Source organism: Callithrix jacchus, chromosome 9, assembly GCF_049354715.1.
Source record: "Callithrix jacchus isolate 240 chromosome 9, calJac240_pri, whole genome shotgun sequence".
NCBI classification, from domain to species: Eukaryota; Metazoa; Chordata; class Mammalia; order Primates; family Cebidae; genus Callithrix; species Callithrix jacchus.
The window spans coordinates 49,418,087-49,435,413 of record NC_133510.1 but is presented as its reverse complement, the minus strand read 5'-3'; the positions used below and the strand labels follow the sequence as shown (position 1 = coordinate 49,435,413).

The window sequence follows — 17,327 nt, the reverse complement described above, 5'->3', positions numbered from 1 at the left end:
GAGCAGTGGTTTTTAGTTCTCCTTGAAGAGGTCCTTTACATCCTTTGTTAGTTGTATTCCTAGGTATTTTATTCTCTTTGTAGCAATTGTGAATGGCAGTTCATTATTGAATTGGCTCTCTTTAAGTTTGTTATTGGTGTATAGGAATGCTTGTAATTTTTGCACATTGATATTGTATTCTGAGACTTTGCTGAAGTTGCTTATCAGTTTGAGAAGATTTTGGGCTGTGATGATAGGGTCTTCTAAATATACAATCATGTCATCTGCAAATAGAGACAATTTGACTTCCTCCTTTCCTAATTGAATACCTTTTATTTCTTTTTCTTGCCTGATTACTCTGGCTAGAACTTCCAATACTATATTGAATAGGAGTGGTGAGAGAGGGCATCTTTGGCTAGTGCCAGATTTCAAAGGGAATGCTTCCAGTTTTTGCCCATTCAGTATGATATTGGCTGTTGGTGTGTCATAAATAGCTTTTATTATTTTGACATTCATTCCAACGATACCGAGTTTATTGAGAATTTTTAGCATAAAGGGCTGTTGAATTTTGTCAAAGGCCTTCTCTGCATCTACTGAGATAATCATGTGGTTTTTGTCTTTGGTTCTGTTTATGTGGTGAATTACGTTTATAGATTTGCGTATGTATGTTGAACCAGCCTTGCATCCCTGGGATGAAGCCTACTTGATCGTGATGGATAAGCTTTTTGATGTGGAATTGCAATTGGTTTGCTAGTATTTTATTGAAGATTTTTGCATCTATGTTCATCATGGATATTGGCCTGAAGTTTTCTTTTCTTGTTGAGTCTCTGCCGGGTTTTGGTATCAGGATGATGTTGGTCTCATAAAATGATTTGGGAAGGATTCCCTCTTTTTGTATTGTTTGGAATAGCTTCAGAAGGAATGGTACCAGCTCCTCTTTGTATGTCTGGTAGATATACAACTGTGACCCCATCTAGACCTAGACTTTTTTTGGTTTGTAAGCTATTAATGCTGCATTGACATCAGCCCTTGTTATTGATCTATTCAGGGTTTTTACTTCTTCCTGGTTTAGGCTTGGGAGGGTGAAAGTGTCCAGGAATTTATCCATTTCTTCCAGGTTTATTGGTATATGCATAGAGTTGTTTGTAGTAATCTCTGATGGTAATTTGTATTTCTGTGGAATCTGTGGTGATATCCCCTTTATCATTTTTTATTGCATCTATTTGATTATTCTCTCTTTTCTTTTTTTATTAATCTGGCTAGTGGTCTATTTTGTTGATCTTTTCAAAAAACAAGCTCCTGGATTTATTCATTTTTTGAAGGCTTTTTTGTGTCTCTATCTCCTTCAGTTCTGCTCTGATCTTAGTTGTTTCTTGTCTTCGGCTAGCCTTTGAGTTTTTTTGATCTTGCTCCTCTAGCTCTTTCATCTATTTCTTTTTAATGCTTCCATATTATTAGCTAATTTAGTAATCCCTGTACTATAATACATTTAAATTAATTATCTGTAATTGCTTCCTCATATCCTTTGGGCTTTGAGTGCATTATTTTTTCCTTATTGATTTTTAAATGCTCTATATATATTATGTTTTTTTTTTAAAAAAAAATTATTTGCCACTTTTTCCCCTATCTATTGTATTTAAATTTCTCTTCGGTGCTTTTCACTCAATAACAACTTAAAGTTTTTTATAGGCATTTCTATTGACTTTTCGGCTCAAAAGTAACCTATTTTCCTTATTGTTTTTGAGTTATTTGTCTTACTCAGAAGGACCTCTCCCACTCCAAAATTCTAAAACTATTCTCCTACATTTTACTTTATAACTTTATGTTTTAACATGACCACCTCTATGCTATATGCATTTGTTTTATATTTTGAAATAGCTAATTATCCCAATATAGTTTGTTGAAAAGTTAATCCTTTCCTTATTAAGATGCCACATTTATATTGTTACATTTCTACTACGCTGGTGTTTTTTAATTCTCCATACTGTTCTTTTGACCTACTTGCCTTCTGCAATCAAAAATTTTTAAATTTCATAATATTTAAAAAATATCTAATAGGGAAATTCTTTTTCTATATATACAGGATTGTTGTGACTTCTGGGATTGCTGAACATCTTTTCTTCACATTTATTTCTGTTTTTATAGGTTTTGTTGTTATGAATGGAGTTTGTTTTTCACTATTTTCTTAAATTGGCGTAGAAGAAATTGCTGCTTTTCATATGGTATATCTTATGTAGATATAGTGAACTGCTGAACTGCTGAACTTTCTGATTCTCTATTTTACTATTTTGAATACTCTAAGTAATAATCATGTCATCTTCTAAATAATGACTGTTTGATTTCTTCTTTTTCAACGTGTATTCCTTAGAAGGGTTTTAGGTGCAGTCTGACCAAGGTCATGAAAACATCAAAACTTCTCAACATACTCTTCAGTCAGCTGCATGCATCAAGCACTCTTTCTAAACTGAGGGCCATTTTGGTGTTCCTAATGCCACCCTGGAAAATCAGAAAAGGCAAGGGCTGGATTTGATGAATTCCTTTCTCAATCATCCAAACGGTTCCACTTTTAGAGTGATACAATTTCAGAGTTTGATATCTTCGATTTCAAGACAAACGTTCAGATACCTAAGGCTCTTAGGCTAAAGTGGACATTCTTGGAATATTTCCTAAAATATCACACCATTTGAAGCTTCAAGAACCAACTTAATAAAAGTAAAGGACTAAGACAGCTTGGAATCCCACCCTTCATTTCTGAGAGAAATTTTGCATGCACACTAAACTTTTAAGAATTTTATACTGGGAATGATGATATATTATTAATCAAAACAATTTTTAATAATAAAAAATTTTAAATGTTCAATTATGCTTTACTGTTTCTCTTTACTTCATGCTGGTTCTCTAAGTATCTTCTTCTACATATACAAATTAGTCTGAGTTAAGGTTTTCCTTTAATATTTCATTCTAGATATTATTTGCATATATAATATTGATATAAATACAAAAAGACCTTCATTTAAATTTCAGCAATTCTCTATTGTTAAGAGGAATTATGCTTTATCTTAAAATGCTATTTAGCTTACATTGTGAAACTACATTTTGAATTTGGAAGTAACCCAGTTACTACTCACCTGATCAATGATATTAGTATCAGCTGAAAAGCGATTGAGAATCAGTCCCAGGGGCGTGGTATCAAAGAACCTAGGCAATAAACAGATGAAAGTGTATGACAATACTAAACTATTTGGAACCTGGGCATTGCTAATGGGCACCTTAGTGTCATGAAAATGAGAAGCTCCCTATTCATATGTGCTCAAGGACTAAAGAAATTCTTTGAGCTTTTACATTTTCACTCAAATTGAAAAATGCATGTTTTTATTATTTTATGTGTGAGAGTGAGAAATAACCAGTTTTACCTTATTGGTCCAAGAATTATCTTATTGAGAAGGTTGTGGTGAAGATTTTTGGCAGCCGTGAGACCCATCCATTCTACAGTAAGGGATGTAACAAGGCAAAGGAAAATGCCTGCTCCGCAAAGTATGCTAAAACCAGCCACATAGTAGGTCTAAAAAGCAACCAACACAAAAAGCACATAGGAAATGATGAATTTAGTTCTTTTTTACTAGAAAATCCAATGTCAACATCAGACAAGATGGTTGACTTCGTTATTGTGCATACATTTAGACAGTTCAGGAAAGCAATTTGTTGAGACCCAAGGGAGTATCCCCACCATAATCCCACAGGCAAGCCTCCACCTGCTCCCTTCACTCTCTTTCAAGGCTTGCTTAAAAGCAAATTAAGAGGGAGAGAGTTTGTTTTCAGGTTTGGGGCATATTCTTGGCTTTCTACATTGTAGAGCTCACTTTTCTCATTCCTAGTCTTAGAATGACCAGCTAATACACTGATGTAGGTAGATAACACCAAATACCATAAGAATAAATACAAAAAGGTCCTACATATGTGTATATATGTATAACATGTCTAAAAATATGTATACATAACTCCCTTGAATACAAGTCTAAACGTATTTAAATATTTCTTATGATAAACTTTAAAAGTATTAATAATAGATTCTATTTTAACATTTTAACATTTTTGATACTTTATTTCATGTCCTGTTGTAATTATTAACTTACTGAATTATCACAGAAGTCCTATGGCATTTGGGATATAAGCATCTAACTTGATAAGAAGGTGTCACTGTCAATCTCAATATTTTCTTGGTGATTTAAAAACAAAACCGAACCAATAGTACCTGATCAGCTTTTCCAGTACTGTTTATATTGTACTCTGATGTCCACGTGGCCAGCCAATAATCTATAGCTACAATGACTGAATGCTTCAGAAGCTTAGAGAAAATCATCAGGATGAGCAGGAAGAATCCTCCAGAAGTGAGGTACCGCCAGCAGGTTTTCCATGGCATTTTAGTCCTGAGCCTCATTACTGTGGACATGTTATCATCCTCATCTTCCTCCTCTTCTTCCTCTACATACAAAAAAACTTGTTTAAGCTTCAGATGGGCACCAGCTAGATACAATTTCTATTGTTCCACAAACAGTATATAAATATTCACAAATTTATAAAAAAGTAAGCATTAGGGCCAGGCGTGGTGGCTCACGCCTGTAATCCCAGAACTTTGGGAGGCTGAGGCGGGTGGATCACGAGGTCAAGAGATCAAGACCATCCTGGTCAACATGGTGAAACGCTGTCTCTACTAAAAATACAAAAAATTAGCTGGGCACAGTGGCGCGTGCCTATAATTCCAGTTACTCAGGAGGCCGAGGCAGGAGAATTGCCTGAACCCAGGAGGTGGAGGTTGCAGTGAGCTGAGATCGCGTCATTGCACTCCAGCCTGGGTAGCAAGAGTGATACTCCGTCTCAAAAAAAAAAAAAAAAAAAAAAAAAAAGTAAGCATTAGTATTGAAGTTTTAAATGCTTTAAGCAGGACAAACTTCATTTCTTTCTGAAAATAGGTGAAAAATGAATGAAGGAATGAATGAATAAATGATCAAATAAACATAAAATCTATGTCTAGATGAGATAATTTGTTGATTTGCTGCACATCAAATTGACTGGAAGTATAGACCAGAAACTTACTAAGTTATTGAAGGAATTGTGTTGCCAACAAAAACCACATACCTGGCTTACAAACATCTACAATATTTCAACCTGTAAATTTCTGAATGGATAAACCTGCACCAGGAGGGAACAGGCTCTGAAATTTGTGCACAGCACAAGAGGGCATACTCCATTCTCTCTATGGCCCACTTTAGATATGATCATGGAGGGGAATGGGCAAGGAGGAACCTTCCAGTGGGCAAAGCCAGGAGACACAAAGGATAATGGGCCAGGAATTCATCTCAGATGTTTAAGCTATCTAGAAACTCCAAGATGGTCTTCCTTATGAATGACTCCACTGCTAAACCAGGTTTTGCATTTCCTGACAATCACAATTTGATCATTTCTATGGTCCGGTGACTGTGTTTTCCCATCCTTTCCTTTTCCAAAGGAACTTTATTCATTAAAGTTACCCTGTATGTACCTCACTACTATATACATATCAGGTTGTGGGGAGGAAGGTTGTCTTTACTTTTTAGGTTATTAGACCACAGGGATCCAAATATGTTTATGATGAGAAGACAGAGCATCACCAAAAATCCTGACATATGAGCTGGATGCAGTAAATGACTAGGTCACAGATGATCTCTCCTTTGGCAGGGGTGTGTCTTTTGTGTGAGAAGAACAGAATAGAAATTTGCATGACCAAAGAGGTGGACACTTGCACATTGCTAGCTAACTCCCCAATACCCATTCTTTGCTTCTATATCGATTGAAATTAAAAGTAGCCTATGGCTGCCCAGCTAAAGACAGCATCTCCTCACTCTCCTAGTACCTAATCTTTCTAAGCAACGACCGAGCCAATAGTAAGTAGAAATAATACATGCAACTCCAGGTCTCTTAAGTGAATGGAAGTGCCCTCTACTTCTTTTCTTCTGCTACTGGTGGCTTAAGCATTTTACCAAGACCTGGAGCAACGAACTAATAAGTAATATGTACCGCAGTTGGCTCTTTCACATACACTACTTCATTTACCCTGTAAGCAAAGTGCTCTTATCTTATTTTATACCTGAGAAGATCGATTAATATGGCAAGCCAATGACACAGGATCCCCACTGAAACGCTGAACAGAGTAATTGGGTACAACTTCATTCTTATAGCATATTAAAAATAAATGGTTTAGAATTCTAGAAGCTGATATGTCTGTTTACAGCACCAAAAATTCTTTAGAAACATTTTTAATCATAGAAATTGAAAGTAAAATTTACCCTTCATTCATTAATTCATTTACTCAATGAATATTTGTTGAAACACTGAATAGTTTTGTCAGAAATATAAAAGCAGAACATTTTGGTGCTATTTGGCTTAAAAAAACACTATTCTGTTTCTTTAACTAGTTGGTAGAAATGCAGGCATAAGCAAAAATTACAAAGGAAAATGAAGCATAATGCATTTACACTATTGATTTAAAATGTGGTTTATCTCACAACATTCTTGGCAATGAATGTCAAAGCACTGTAATTATTCCATTTCATTCCTCACATTTCCAGTCAATCTTTTCTCCCCATATATCTCATCAGATTCAGAAAACTGAAACATAACAAATGGTGTTCTAATTTTCTTATCCTTCATGGCCATATTGTCATGAAACCTCATGAAGATGAAATAAGTGACTCAAATATGGCTATTTCAAAATGCCATATTTCCCTTTTATTACTTATTTCTGAAGGATTGAAATTTTCTTCACTAGATTTGGTCATTATCCAGACAATTTCAATTTTTCTGAACAAAAGTCTAGATCTATTTACAATCCACTGCCATTTCCTTTCAGTACTTTCCCACACTTAACAACTGTAGTAGCACACATTATGTAGAGCCCCTCAGGATGACTGGTGATAGGTTACAGTTACTTTTTCTTGATTCCTATTGTTTTCATTTTTAGTATTTGATTTAACTTTTTCCCCTTGCAAAGTGGCTTATTATTCTTCATGAAGACACTCACACGTAAAAAACTGTCATATCCCGTTACCCCAGTAGAATGTTCCAGATAAAAGAAAAGAGATCGACCCAGCAATCCCATTACTGGATATATACCCAAAGAACTATAAATCATTCTACTGTAAAGACACATGCACATGTATGTTCACTGCAGCCCTGTGTATAATAGCAAAGAACTGGAACCAACCCAAATGCCCATCAATGATAGACTGGACAAAGAATGTGATACATATATACCATGGAATACCATGCAACCATAAAAATGATGAGTTCGTGTCCTTTGTGCATAGGTGGGTGTTGAACAATGAGAACATGTGAACTCGGAGAGGAGCATCACACATTGGGGGCAGTTGGGGGGGGGTAGGGGAGAGATAGTCAGGGGTGGGAAGGGAGGGGGAGATGGGGAGGGATAACATGGGGAGAAATGCCAGATACAGTATGTACCTAAAGTTAAATAAATAAATAAATAAATAAATAAGAAAAGAGATCTACCTTCGTCTTCATCCTCCATTTGGGCTTTGGCCTCTCTTGAATACATGGCCCTTCGAAGAGTTTTCCTCTCTAAAGTAGTTTGGTCAGCTTCCATATCCTACAGTAAACATTATACTATCACACAAGGAACTAACACCAACAGGTTGTGACTTAACAATGAATGACTTGCGTGTGTAAATGGTTAGTTACCTTTACCAATCTCAGGGGCTCTGTGTTCACTCTGGAGATCCACAACTCCTATCACAGAAGCAGCTGTGGGGGCAGAGTCTTAGACTTGTAGGAAGTGCTCAGGGTGTAGGGCAGCACATGAGGCCAGGAAAAGCAAGAATGAGATGCAGCTGACTCCAGGGCCAGGGGGCTATCTATCTCCCTGAGCCCTAAAGCACAGTTCCACCACTGCTACTTATTTATACATCACCTTCGGACTATCCTTGTAATTTTTCTAATTAAAGATTCATTCATGTTAATACATATTTTCCTTCAAAAGACAACATGGTTCCAAGTTGGTTAAACTGCTGTCAGTCATCCACTATTTTGAATTATTAAATCAGGACGAGTTTCTTTAGCATCTCACTAAGGGAGCTACATGAAAGAAAGGGAATTCAATAGGATCTGAAAGAAGGTAGGTAACTTTGAAGAAAATAGACAATGAGGATTCTTAGGTGCCTAGCAGTGTAAGAGAAAGCCCCAGGAGGAGAGAATACACAGAAAGAGAAGGGAAAGGTGCCAAAAACCAAAAACTTTGCAGATTTTTAAGAATTGCTGTGAACTTTATCCTGTAGTTAAGAAAGGGAGAATCATTTCATTTTCTCCATGCCCTGGCTTCTAATACCCCAGCTCCCCTGACCTCAGGACTGGAGGAGTAGCATCAGTTCAGTTACATTGTGGATTAAATCAGGTTCTACAGGCCATTCTGGAAAACCAACCATTTCCATTTTTCTGTGGGGAAATGCATTCTGAATTCTAAACAACTAACCCACAAACTTTTGAAATCTGTGGTAAATTGGAAGCTTCCTGCAGAGGCCAATACAAAAAAAAAAAAAAAGCCCTACACAGTTTTACTGTTACATCAATAAACCAATAAGTCTTCTGTGATCAGTCCCTAGGTAATGACTTCGGTTGATTTTTTTTGGCCTCATACAACATATCTGATTTAGGAAACTTGCTATTCTAGAGGACTCTACTACTTCAGAGTCTTGGTTAAAAGCGTGAAAGCAAAAATGTCTCCTGAATCCCATTTTTACAGAGACAGTTTGACCCCAGTTTTAAATTGTGCAGAAAGATATGAAAACCAAACTTTATAAATGAAGCTAAATTAAACACAATATTATAGAGGATTCCTGTCTTGTGCATATCATATAATGGAATAAAATAAATCTGCACATTGAAAAGCAGATTTGATTCCAGTTTAATTCCCCATGCTGTGACCAAAAGGTTTAAGACCTTGGAGACTTAAACAAACAAAACCCAAACGAACTTTAAAGCAATTTTTCCTAAGAGTATATGCTCACACTAAATTCAAAATAGGTTAAATGTTTTAAGTAGTGTTGATACTTGGACTAATAAAAATTTACTTTCATTTATCCAATAAATAGTCACTGGGCCCGGCCAGGTGAGGACAGTAGAGAGGGAAGTGAGGAGTGTTAAATAATACCAGTTAATTCTGCTTAACAGCATTAAGAAGATAATGGTTCATGTCATTTAAGCTAATAATATTTAAATCAGCTAAAAGTGCTATCTCCTTCTTCTTCTCTGTAGTTTTCATTACTGTTTTTTTTTTTTTTATCATATTCTTTCCTGTTTACCCCTTAATCCTTAAACTGACAGCTCTTTTTAAAGCACTCCACTAGGAAGTTTTGTGCGTCCTTCAGTTTCACCTTCCTTCTCCGCTTGCTTGATCTGTTCTGGCTCTAGGCCGGACTTTCTCAGCCTTGACACAGTGACATGTGAGTTGGACAACTCATTGTCGTGGGGTCTGCCCTGAGCATTGCAGAATGTTGAGCACACTACAAGCTTAATGGCATCCCCCTGCCCTGTTGTAACAATCGAAAATGTCTCCAGATGTTGTCAAATGTCCTCTAGGAGACAAAATTGGCCCAGGTTGATAGGAAACACCCTGTCCTGTCATATAACAAACTAAACACAAAGCTGTTTGTGCAAAAACTTCCCTAAGGTATTGTAGTGGTCTTGTTCACTGTGTGATTCTCTCTGGCTGCAGAGAATTCAGGTGCCTGCCTTTTGCTATGTGGCAGTAATTTTCCTCCATCCTGAGATAAGGATTCTGGGCAGGTGCGTGATTCATTCCGGCTTCTAGCGGCTGCCATTCTACCTTGTAACTGGATTTACCCCGTCCATATCGTAACTTGCTCCACACTTCCTTCAGTCCATACATGACCTTGTAATGTGTCTTTAATTATACAGCTATGCTATCTCAAGTGATCACTTCATTTCTAAATACAACTTAATGGACTTTCTTCCTGGCTTAACAGTATTACTATAATATTGAGCCAACAGTTCTCTTTATTTTCCAGCTCCTCTTTCCAAAGTAAACCATAAATTGTCCTACTCCTTAAGTTTACATCATCTTCTTTTGTCCCTGGCATTTAGATCACTGAAAAAAATGTCATTTGGAGCTATCCCCAGTACGTTTAGAATCAAGCTTCCCACAGCACAATTCCTAAGCAGGCACTTGTCGACTCTACCTGCTAATGTTTTGGAGTTTTTTGTTTACTTATTGCTTTTTTTAGGGTCAAATATCCTCATTTCAATAGTTCTATGATTTGTCCTGTTCTGCTTGTATATTTTTGCATCTATCTTTTCTTCTTTGTGTGGTTTGCTTTTGAGATCTTAAGCAAATTCAAAGAAGGTAGAGACATCCTAGGATTTCTTTGGCTTTGTATCTTCCTCTTGCTATGGAGACACATCCTTTATTTTCTTTTCTAAAATGATATATTTAAATTTCCTGATGTTTTAAAGAAATTAATTGGTACAAATATTTTATTTTGTAAATGCTCATTCCTGGCTAAGAATATCAATGCTGGATACCTTGTACTCCCAACTCAAGAATGAAACATTTCAAAAATGTGCAAATTTAATTTACAATTTCACTTGTTGTTCAAAAGTTGTTCCTCTTTTGTGGTACTCAATCTGGTATCCAACTCTGTTATTACCTCATTCAATGTGATACTTACATCATCCGTAGCAGTATAGTATAATTACACTGGAGATGCACCTGTGTTTACAGCCCATTGGTACCACTTATTATATATGCTGTACAACTTTAGGTAAGTTATTTAACCTCTCTGAGCTTAGCTTTCTCATCTGTTTAAGTAAGATAATATTTTCTCTGCTTATTTGTCAGGAGTTTGTGAGAATTAAAATAGATCATGTAAAAAGGGCATTGTGGACTTTAAAAAACCTACACAAATGTAAAATTTTACTTTTATTTCCTTCTGATTACCTTCTTTCACCCCAGAAGCCTTATCCCTGACATGCCTTAAAACTTTGCCCCCCACCCCCACAGAGCTCTTCCTTCAAAATTACCTTGGCTTTTGATGTTCCCATGAACCTCTATTTGTAGGTGATTAGTGAAAATATTCTAATTTTATAGACAAGAAAAATGAGGTATAAGTAAGAAAAAATAAGAAAATGCTATACTTCAGTAAGTAGTTTGTCCAAGTTTTAAACATGCATATAATTGCACTATGGTTCAGATTCAAACAAACAGCCTCTAAAAACCTGACAGCACCTCATCCAAAGATAACATTAGAATTTTACAGGTTCAAAGTAGCCTGTTCATTAATAATAAGTAAAGATACAATTGCTTTGGATATCAGATAAAGACCATTATATTACTAAGCATTAAATGGTAATTTTTAAAAAGGTGTTCTTAGTAATTCTTAGTACGTTTTTATCTCTTCTGAATTGGACTCAGAACTCTTCTGAACTATGAGCACTTACCTTTTCTAATTCTTGATCTTGCCGATTCATAAGTGTTTTCCAGTGTTCATAAAGCTCAACATCTTTGGTCTGAATATCCTTCAAAGTTCCTTCTCTTAGGACACTTCCATCTTTCATGGCTATGATCTAAGGAAAGCAGATATTCCCAGAAATGAGACAAAAAGCCTTGACTGGCCAAATGAACTACCTTCATTTCAGAAAGCATTTCTCACTGTCTCTATTTATTTATATGACTATAATCCAAAAATGAACAAAATTCTCTTCTAAACTCTTACCCAGTCAGCATGCGTCAGATACTGTAATTTGTGAGTCACAAGAACGAGTGTCCTTTTGTCATCTTGGAGGAATTTCAAAATCCCCTCCTGCATTAAGTGATCACTTAAGTGAATGTCCAGGGCTGAGAATGGATCATCCTGCAATCAGTAAAATGGGGGAAAGATGGACGTTTTCTATACTTTTTACGTAACTCAATTCCTCTAGAAAGTAGTAATACAAATAACTAAGGGCAAATTATTCCCTAAATCTAATTTATTTTTTTAAAAAAAGGATAAAGAAAAACTATTTGTCAGGTACCATGCTTATTACCTGGGTGACAAAATAATCTGTACACCAAACCCCCATAAAACACAATTTATATAACAAATCTGTGCATGTGCCTCTCAACCAAAAATTAAAATTAAAATTAAATAAAAAGAGGCAGGAGAAAAACAAACAGACAATGAAATAAAGTTAGAAGTACCTGCAGGTGAAATGAAAAACAGACTTTGTATAATTATTTTAAAAGTAAATAATATTCCAAATGTTTTGAATTTTTATAGAATCTGAAAGTTCAAAAACTGTATTACTCAGCAATCTATAATAATAGAGCAAAAGAAAGAATAAAAAGGTAATTGTAGTTGAATTCTAGATAATAAAAATAGATATAAAAAATGTTAATTGGGCGGGGCATGGTGGCTCATGCCTGTAATCCCAGCACTTTGGGAGGCCAAGGCAGGCAGATCACCTGAGGTCAGGAGTTCGAGATCAGCCTGGCCAACATGGTGAAGCCCTGTCTCTACTAAAAACATAAAAATTAGCCAGGCATGGTGGCATGCACCTGTAATCCCAGCTACTCTGGAGGTTGAGACAGAGAATCCCCTGAATCCAGGAGCAGAGGTTGCAGTGAACTGAGATTACGCTCCAGTCTGGCAACAGAACGAGACTATCTCAAAAATAAAATAAAAAATAAAATGTTAATTGGATCATATCAGGACTTACTTAATGGGGATATTCTCAGAATTAAATGAGGTAATAAAGTGCTTAGTATGGTACTGGGTATACAGTTGACATTAGATAAATGTTAGATATTTTTATTATTATGTATAAGAATAGCATGACTAACACTTACCTGATGACATTATTCTAGGGAGAAAGTTTTCATCCACTAAGTGATTAAGACATTTAGAGAATAATTTAAGAAATTACATTAATTGCCTTTTTTTGTTGATGACATTACTATACATTGTTTTCATATATATTTCATTCCTAAAATGTTACATAGAGCATCAAATTACATGTTTCACATTTTTGGATGTTTAAAAAAGGAAAGCTAGAAACTACCAAAGAAAACTGAAATGTTTCTTCAAAACTATGAATTAGAAAGCAAAGTGACCTGAAGGGAGGATGCTGCAACAGGTATATAATCACCCCTTAGAAGGACCAGAGTTGGCAGAGAATGAAAGAAGTTGAGGGAGCACTGATGAGACAAAAGCAGTAAAAGATGGTGGAGGTTTCTGGAAAAGAACTGGGAAGAGTTACCAGAACAGTGGGGAAAAAAGTTCGTAAATGTCTTCCTCATTATCCTTTTTCCACTGTTGTTTCTCCAATATGTAAAATGCAAACAAACTTCTACTTTGTCTTATGGGCCCATGAAAGAAACAGCTGGTTCCTCATCCTACATACAGGCTACATGCTGAGATATGTAGAAATGACAATTCTACAAAATTTTCAATTGAGCGCAATCATAGTCTCTCTACAGATAGATTGTATTGCTTAATAATCTGAATAACAAAAAAAGTGATTTCTATTTAGATAGAAATGGAAGTTTGGAAGTTAGAATAAATTTATATATGATCATTATAGATTGTCATATGATTAGCTCAGTAATGTTTCAGCTTTCCATCGATTTGTCTACATAGATAGAAACTATATACAATATGGCTTTATTAAATAATTTAGGAGAAGCCTTATAAAAATATTATCAAAGCATTTAGATAGTTAAAGAATAATTAAGAAGTATAAAAGCCTTTAAAAAATCAGTCTGCTGGATATCATAATTGTGAGTAAGTGGGTGATATAATCAATGTCCTCAAATGGCTTTTATAGAAATGGATACAATTATGTTGATTGTCTTGAAATTTCTTTGGATGACATGGGAAATATTTCAAATCTTTCATACCCTCTGGAACATCTTAATGCACATCAATTATTTCTGAAATGTTGCAATGGGTACTTTGTATAGGTATTTGAACTGGCTTTCAACTGCTCAGTGATTTGCTTTTTAAAACCATCATAGACACTAGCTCCTTAATTGTCATTTTGCTCCTTTTAATAACAAGAAAAAAATACTTTTCTAATTATTAGATTTTTAATAACTGGTAGAAAATTCTACCACTAATATATGAAATTTCTTTTAACATAGAAGTTATTATGTAACTTTGGAATTACCTAAAAATGGAAGTCAAGGTACAAATATAAAGTGCTATCTCCACAGCAATGGGAAAGTATCAAGATTACACTGACAAAATGTCTCCATTTCCATCTCCAACAATGCAGCAAGGATATAATTTCCAAGATACAGCAATCAGCAAATTACTGGTTTTAGAAAAGCGATGACTTTCACAGCGAAAATCTGATTGCCTTTGAAATAACTTTCTGCTTCTAATTCCATTAAAACCCCAGGAATCATTTGTGATGCAGGCCAAACTATCCTGAAATAATTCTTTCTGAGAATTTTTCACAGAAAAAATGACATGAATTAAAAATAAATTTTTATAATAATTCAATTTGACTTTCCAGAAAATTCTGAATTAATCAATTAATTAATTAATTTTGAGATGGAGTCTCACTCTGTTGCCCAGGCTGGAGTGCAGTGGCACCATCTTGGCTCACTGCAACCTCCTCCTCCCAGGTTCAAGCAATTCTCCTGCCTCAGCCTCCCGAGTTACTGGGATTACAGGCACACACCACCACAGCGGGCTAATTTTTTTTTGGATTTTTAGTAGAGATGGGGTTTCATTATGTTGGCCAGCCTGGTTTCGAACTCCTGATCTCACCTTATCCACCTGCCTCAGCCTCCCAAAGTGATAGGATTACAGGCGTGAGCCACCACACCCAGACTAAATTCTGATTCTACATGTTATAAGTTAGTAAGGCATGACCAAAAGTCCATTATCTCTATATTAAAAAGTCCAAATCATAGTTATGAACACTCTTGCAGGCTGGCAAATGTTTCAAACTCAGTCACTTCATCTATAAAACAGAGATGATAAAGACACCTGTGAGAAACCACATTGGATTGCTGCAAAGATGCGACAAAATAATGTAGGAAAAGTCTGTAAATCATTTCCAAAGTATTGCTTTATTATTATTTTCTTATAAATAAAGCCATGGTAGATTAATATTGTGCTTTCCCTTCAATGCATCAGAGTGTGATTTTAGCATCTTCTAAGCATCTCTTAATGAGGAAGAGTGTGGTGACTAAGAACAAAGGCTGTGGAATTCGGCCACCTGACTTTGTATCCCTGTTTCACTATTACTATCTGTGTGACTTTGGATAATTTATCCCTAAAAGCCTCAGTACCTCCATCTGTGAACAGTAGTAATAACAATAATGATAGTAATAACAGCAATAATGTCAAACCTAAGAGAGTTATTATGAGAATTAAGTGAGGGCTAATGTGTATAAAGTACTTAGAATCATGGCGGAGGTCACGGAACTATCATTTTTATGCCATAGCTTCATGGTGGGTATTCGTGGTGTTTTTTTGTCAAATGCAACCTTTATACAACTTAAAAATTGAGGCTTAATGGCTTGAGAATCGTGTCTCAAGATTCAATATATATAAGATTATGAGGAAATACTTCCTTTAAAGAAAGCAAGACAATTTGCCAAATAGCTAATTCAATGAGTGGTCAATTCTTTGTTTTCAAGCTTGTATTATTTATTCTACTATACATATGTAAAGTCTTCATTAATATATTCTCTTCTGTATTCAATGAATGTGCTTAAATAGTATATTCTTTGTATGAATGTAATTTTGGAAATAATTTAATATATTCATTGATACAGCACATTTGCAGATGCAATAAAGTTTCCAAAAATAACATTTTGATACATAATTAAGACATTTTCATCTAGCTTTTATACTGCATCAAGGCTAAGATGATAAAAATTTGTTTAGGCAAAAGGTGAAACTATTCAAGTGACATGTACAAGTAATATCCTTAAAGACGTAAGTAATGCCTTTTTCTCAACTCTATTTCCTTAACCCAGCATAACAGATGGCCTTGGGGATGTTCACTGGATATTAATAGATAGAAAGGAGGAAAGAAGAAAGGGAGGGAGGAATAAAGAAAGGACAAAAGGGAATGAGTGAGTAAAGAAGAAAGCGTAAAAGAAAAGGAGAGAAAAGGAAAATACAGCAATAATTTCAGAAAATACCAGAGAATCTTTGCTGATTAGAAAGCCAATACTCAAAATACATGCATTTCTAGCCCAAATTCTGTCATTCACTAGCCACCAGTCCTTGTAAGCGTTTCGTCATTTAGCCTGAGGATACCATCTACCCTCTCAGCACTGTGATGAGAATCAGATGGGCTAACACTACTTCAGGAATTTTTAAAAAATGGAAGTGTAAGATATTATTATTTTTGAGGAATTTTAAAAACACATCGACAGCATTCTATTGCTGCTAAAATGTTTTTCAATAGGTTACAATGGCGTATAAGGCCTAGATTGTAAGATCCAATGGTTTTAAGGTTATCTGGGCTGATCAGTGTGTGTCTAGCACAGAATTTTTCAAAGGGACGCTTATAAACACTATACATCAGGGATTAAGAAAAGTTATACAAAATATGTCATTTGTTGAAGAATTGAAAATACTATGCTTGCTTAGCCTTGAGCGATGTAAGTTTAGACAAGTTATGACAATATTAGAATGTTGAAGTATATATACATTTTTTGCTGCAGAAATAGAGTGCAGGGTGATGAATAGACAGTACTTAGATAACTTTCCAATAATAAGAGCTGTCTGTGATAGAAAGAATAATGGCCCCCAAAGATGCTCAGGTCCTAATCCGCAGAACCTGTAACTGTGTTACCTTATGTGTCAAGCAGGATTTTGCAGATGTAATTAAGACTTAAGACCTTGAGATGGGGAGATTATCCAGATGAGCTTAAACTAACTATATGCATCCTTAAAAGCAGAAAACTTTCCCGGCTATGAAGAGAGGAAGACATGACTATGTAAAAATAGTCAGAGAGACGTAATGTTGCTGGCTTCAAAGATGGAGGAAGGCAAGCATGAGACAAAGAGCGTAGGCAGCTTGTAAATGCTGGAAAAAGCAAGGATATTGACTGTTCCCTTCCCTGAAGGGAACACAGCCCTGCTGACACTTTGATGGATGTCTAATCTATAGAACTATAAGATAATATAATAAATCTGCATTGATTAAGCCACCAATTATGGCAATTTTTTTATAGCAGCAACAGGAAATTTATATACTGTCCAACAAGGAAAGGCTGCCTTAAAGGTGAGCAATGTATCTTCAGGGAGAGTCATCAAGAAGCTGTTAAAAGTCAT

General features: G+C 35.5%; 1 protein-coding gene across 18 annotated transcripts in view; it reads right to left on the bottom strand.

Annotated features, from left to right (window-relative positions):
- The window catches only part of ABCC9 (ATP binding cassette subfamily C member 9), a 249,344-nt gene that overhangs the window by 44,169 nt on the left and 187,848 nt on the right, over positions 1 to 17,327 (bottom strand). For all 18 annotated transcript variants that reach the window (XM_078336069.1, XM_078336077.1, XM_078336076.1 and 15 more), the window contains 6 exons: positions 11,760 to 11,897; positions 11,485 to 11,610; positions 7,525 to 7,621; positions 4,232 to 4,461; positions 3,393 to 3,541; positions 3,108 to 3,177 (listed from right to left, as the gene is read on the bottom strand). In XM_078336069.1, coding sequence (XP_078192195.1) covers positions 3,108 to 3,177; positions 3,393 to 3,541; positions 4,232 to 4,461; positions 7,525 to 7,621; positions 11,485 to 11,610; positions 11,760 to 11,897 — 810 coding nt within the window. The remainder of the gene's footprint in view (positions 1 to 3,107; positions 3,178 to 3,392; positions 3,542 to 4,231; positions 4,462 to 7,524; positions 7,622 to 11,484; positions 11,611 to 11,759; positions 11,898 to 17,327) is intronic.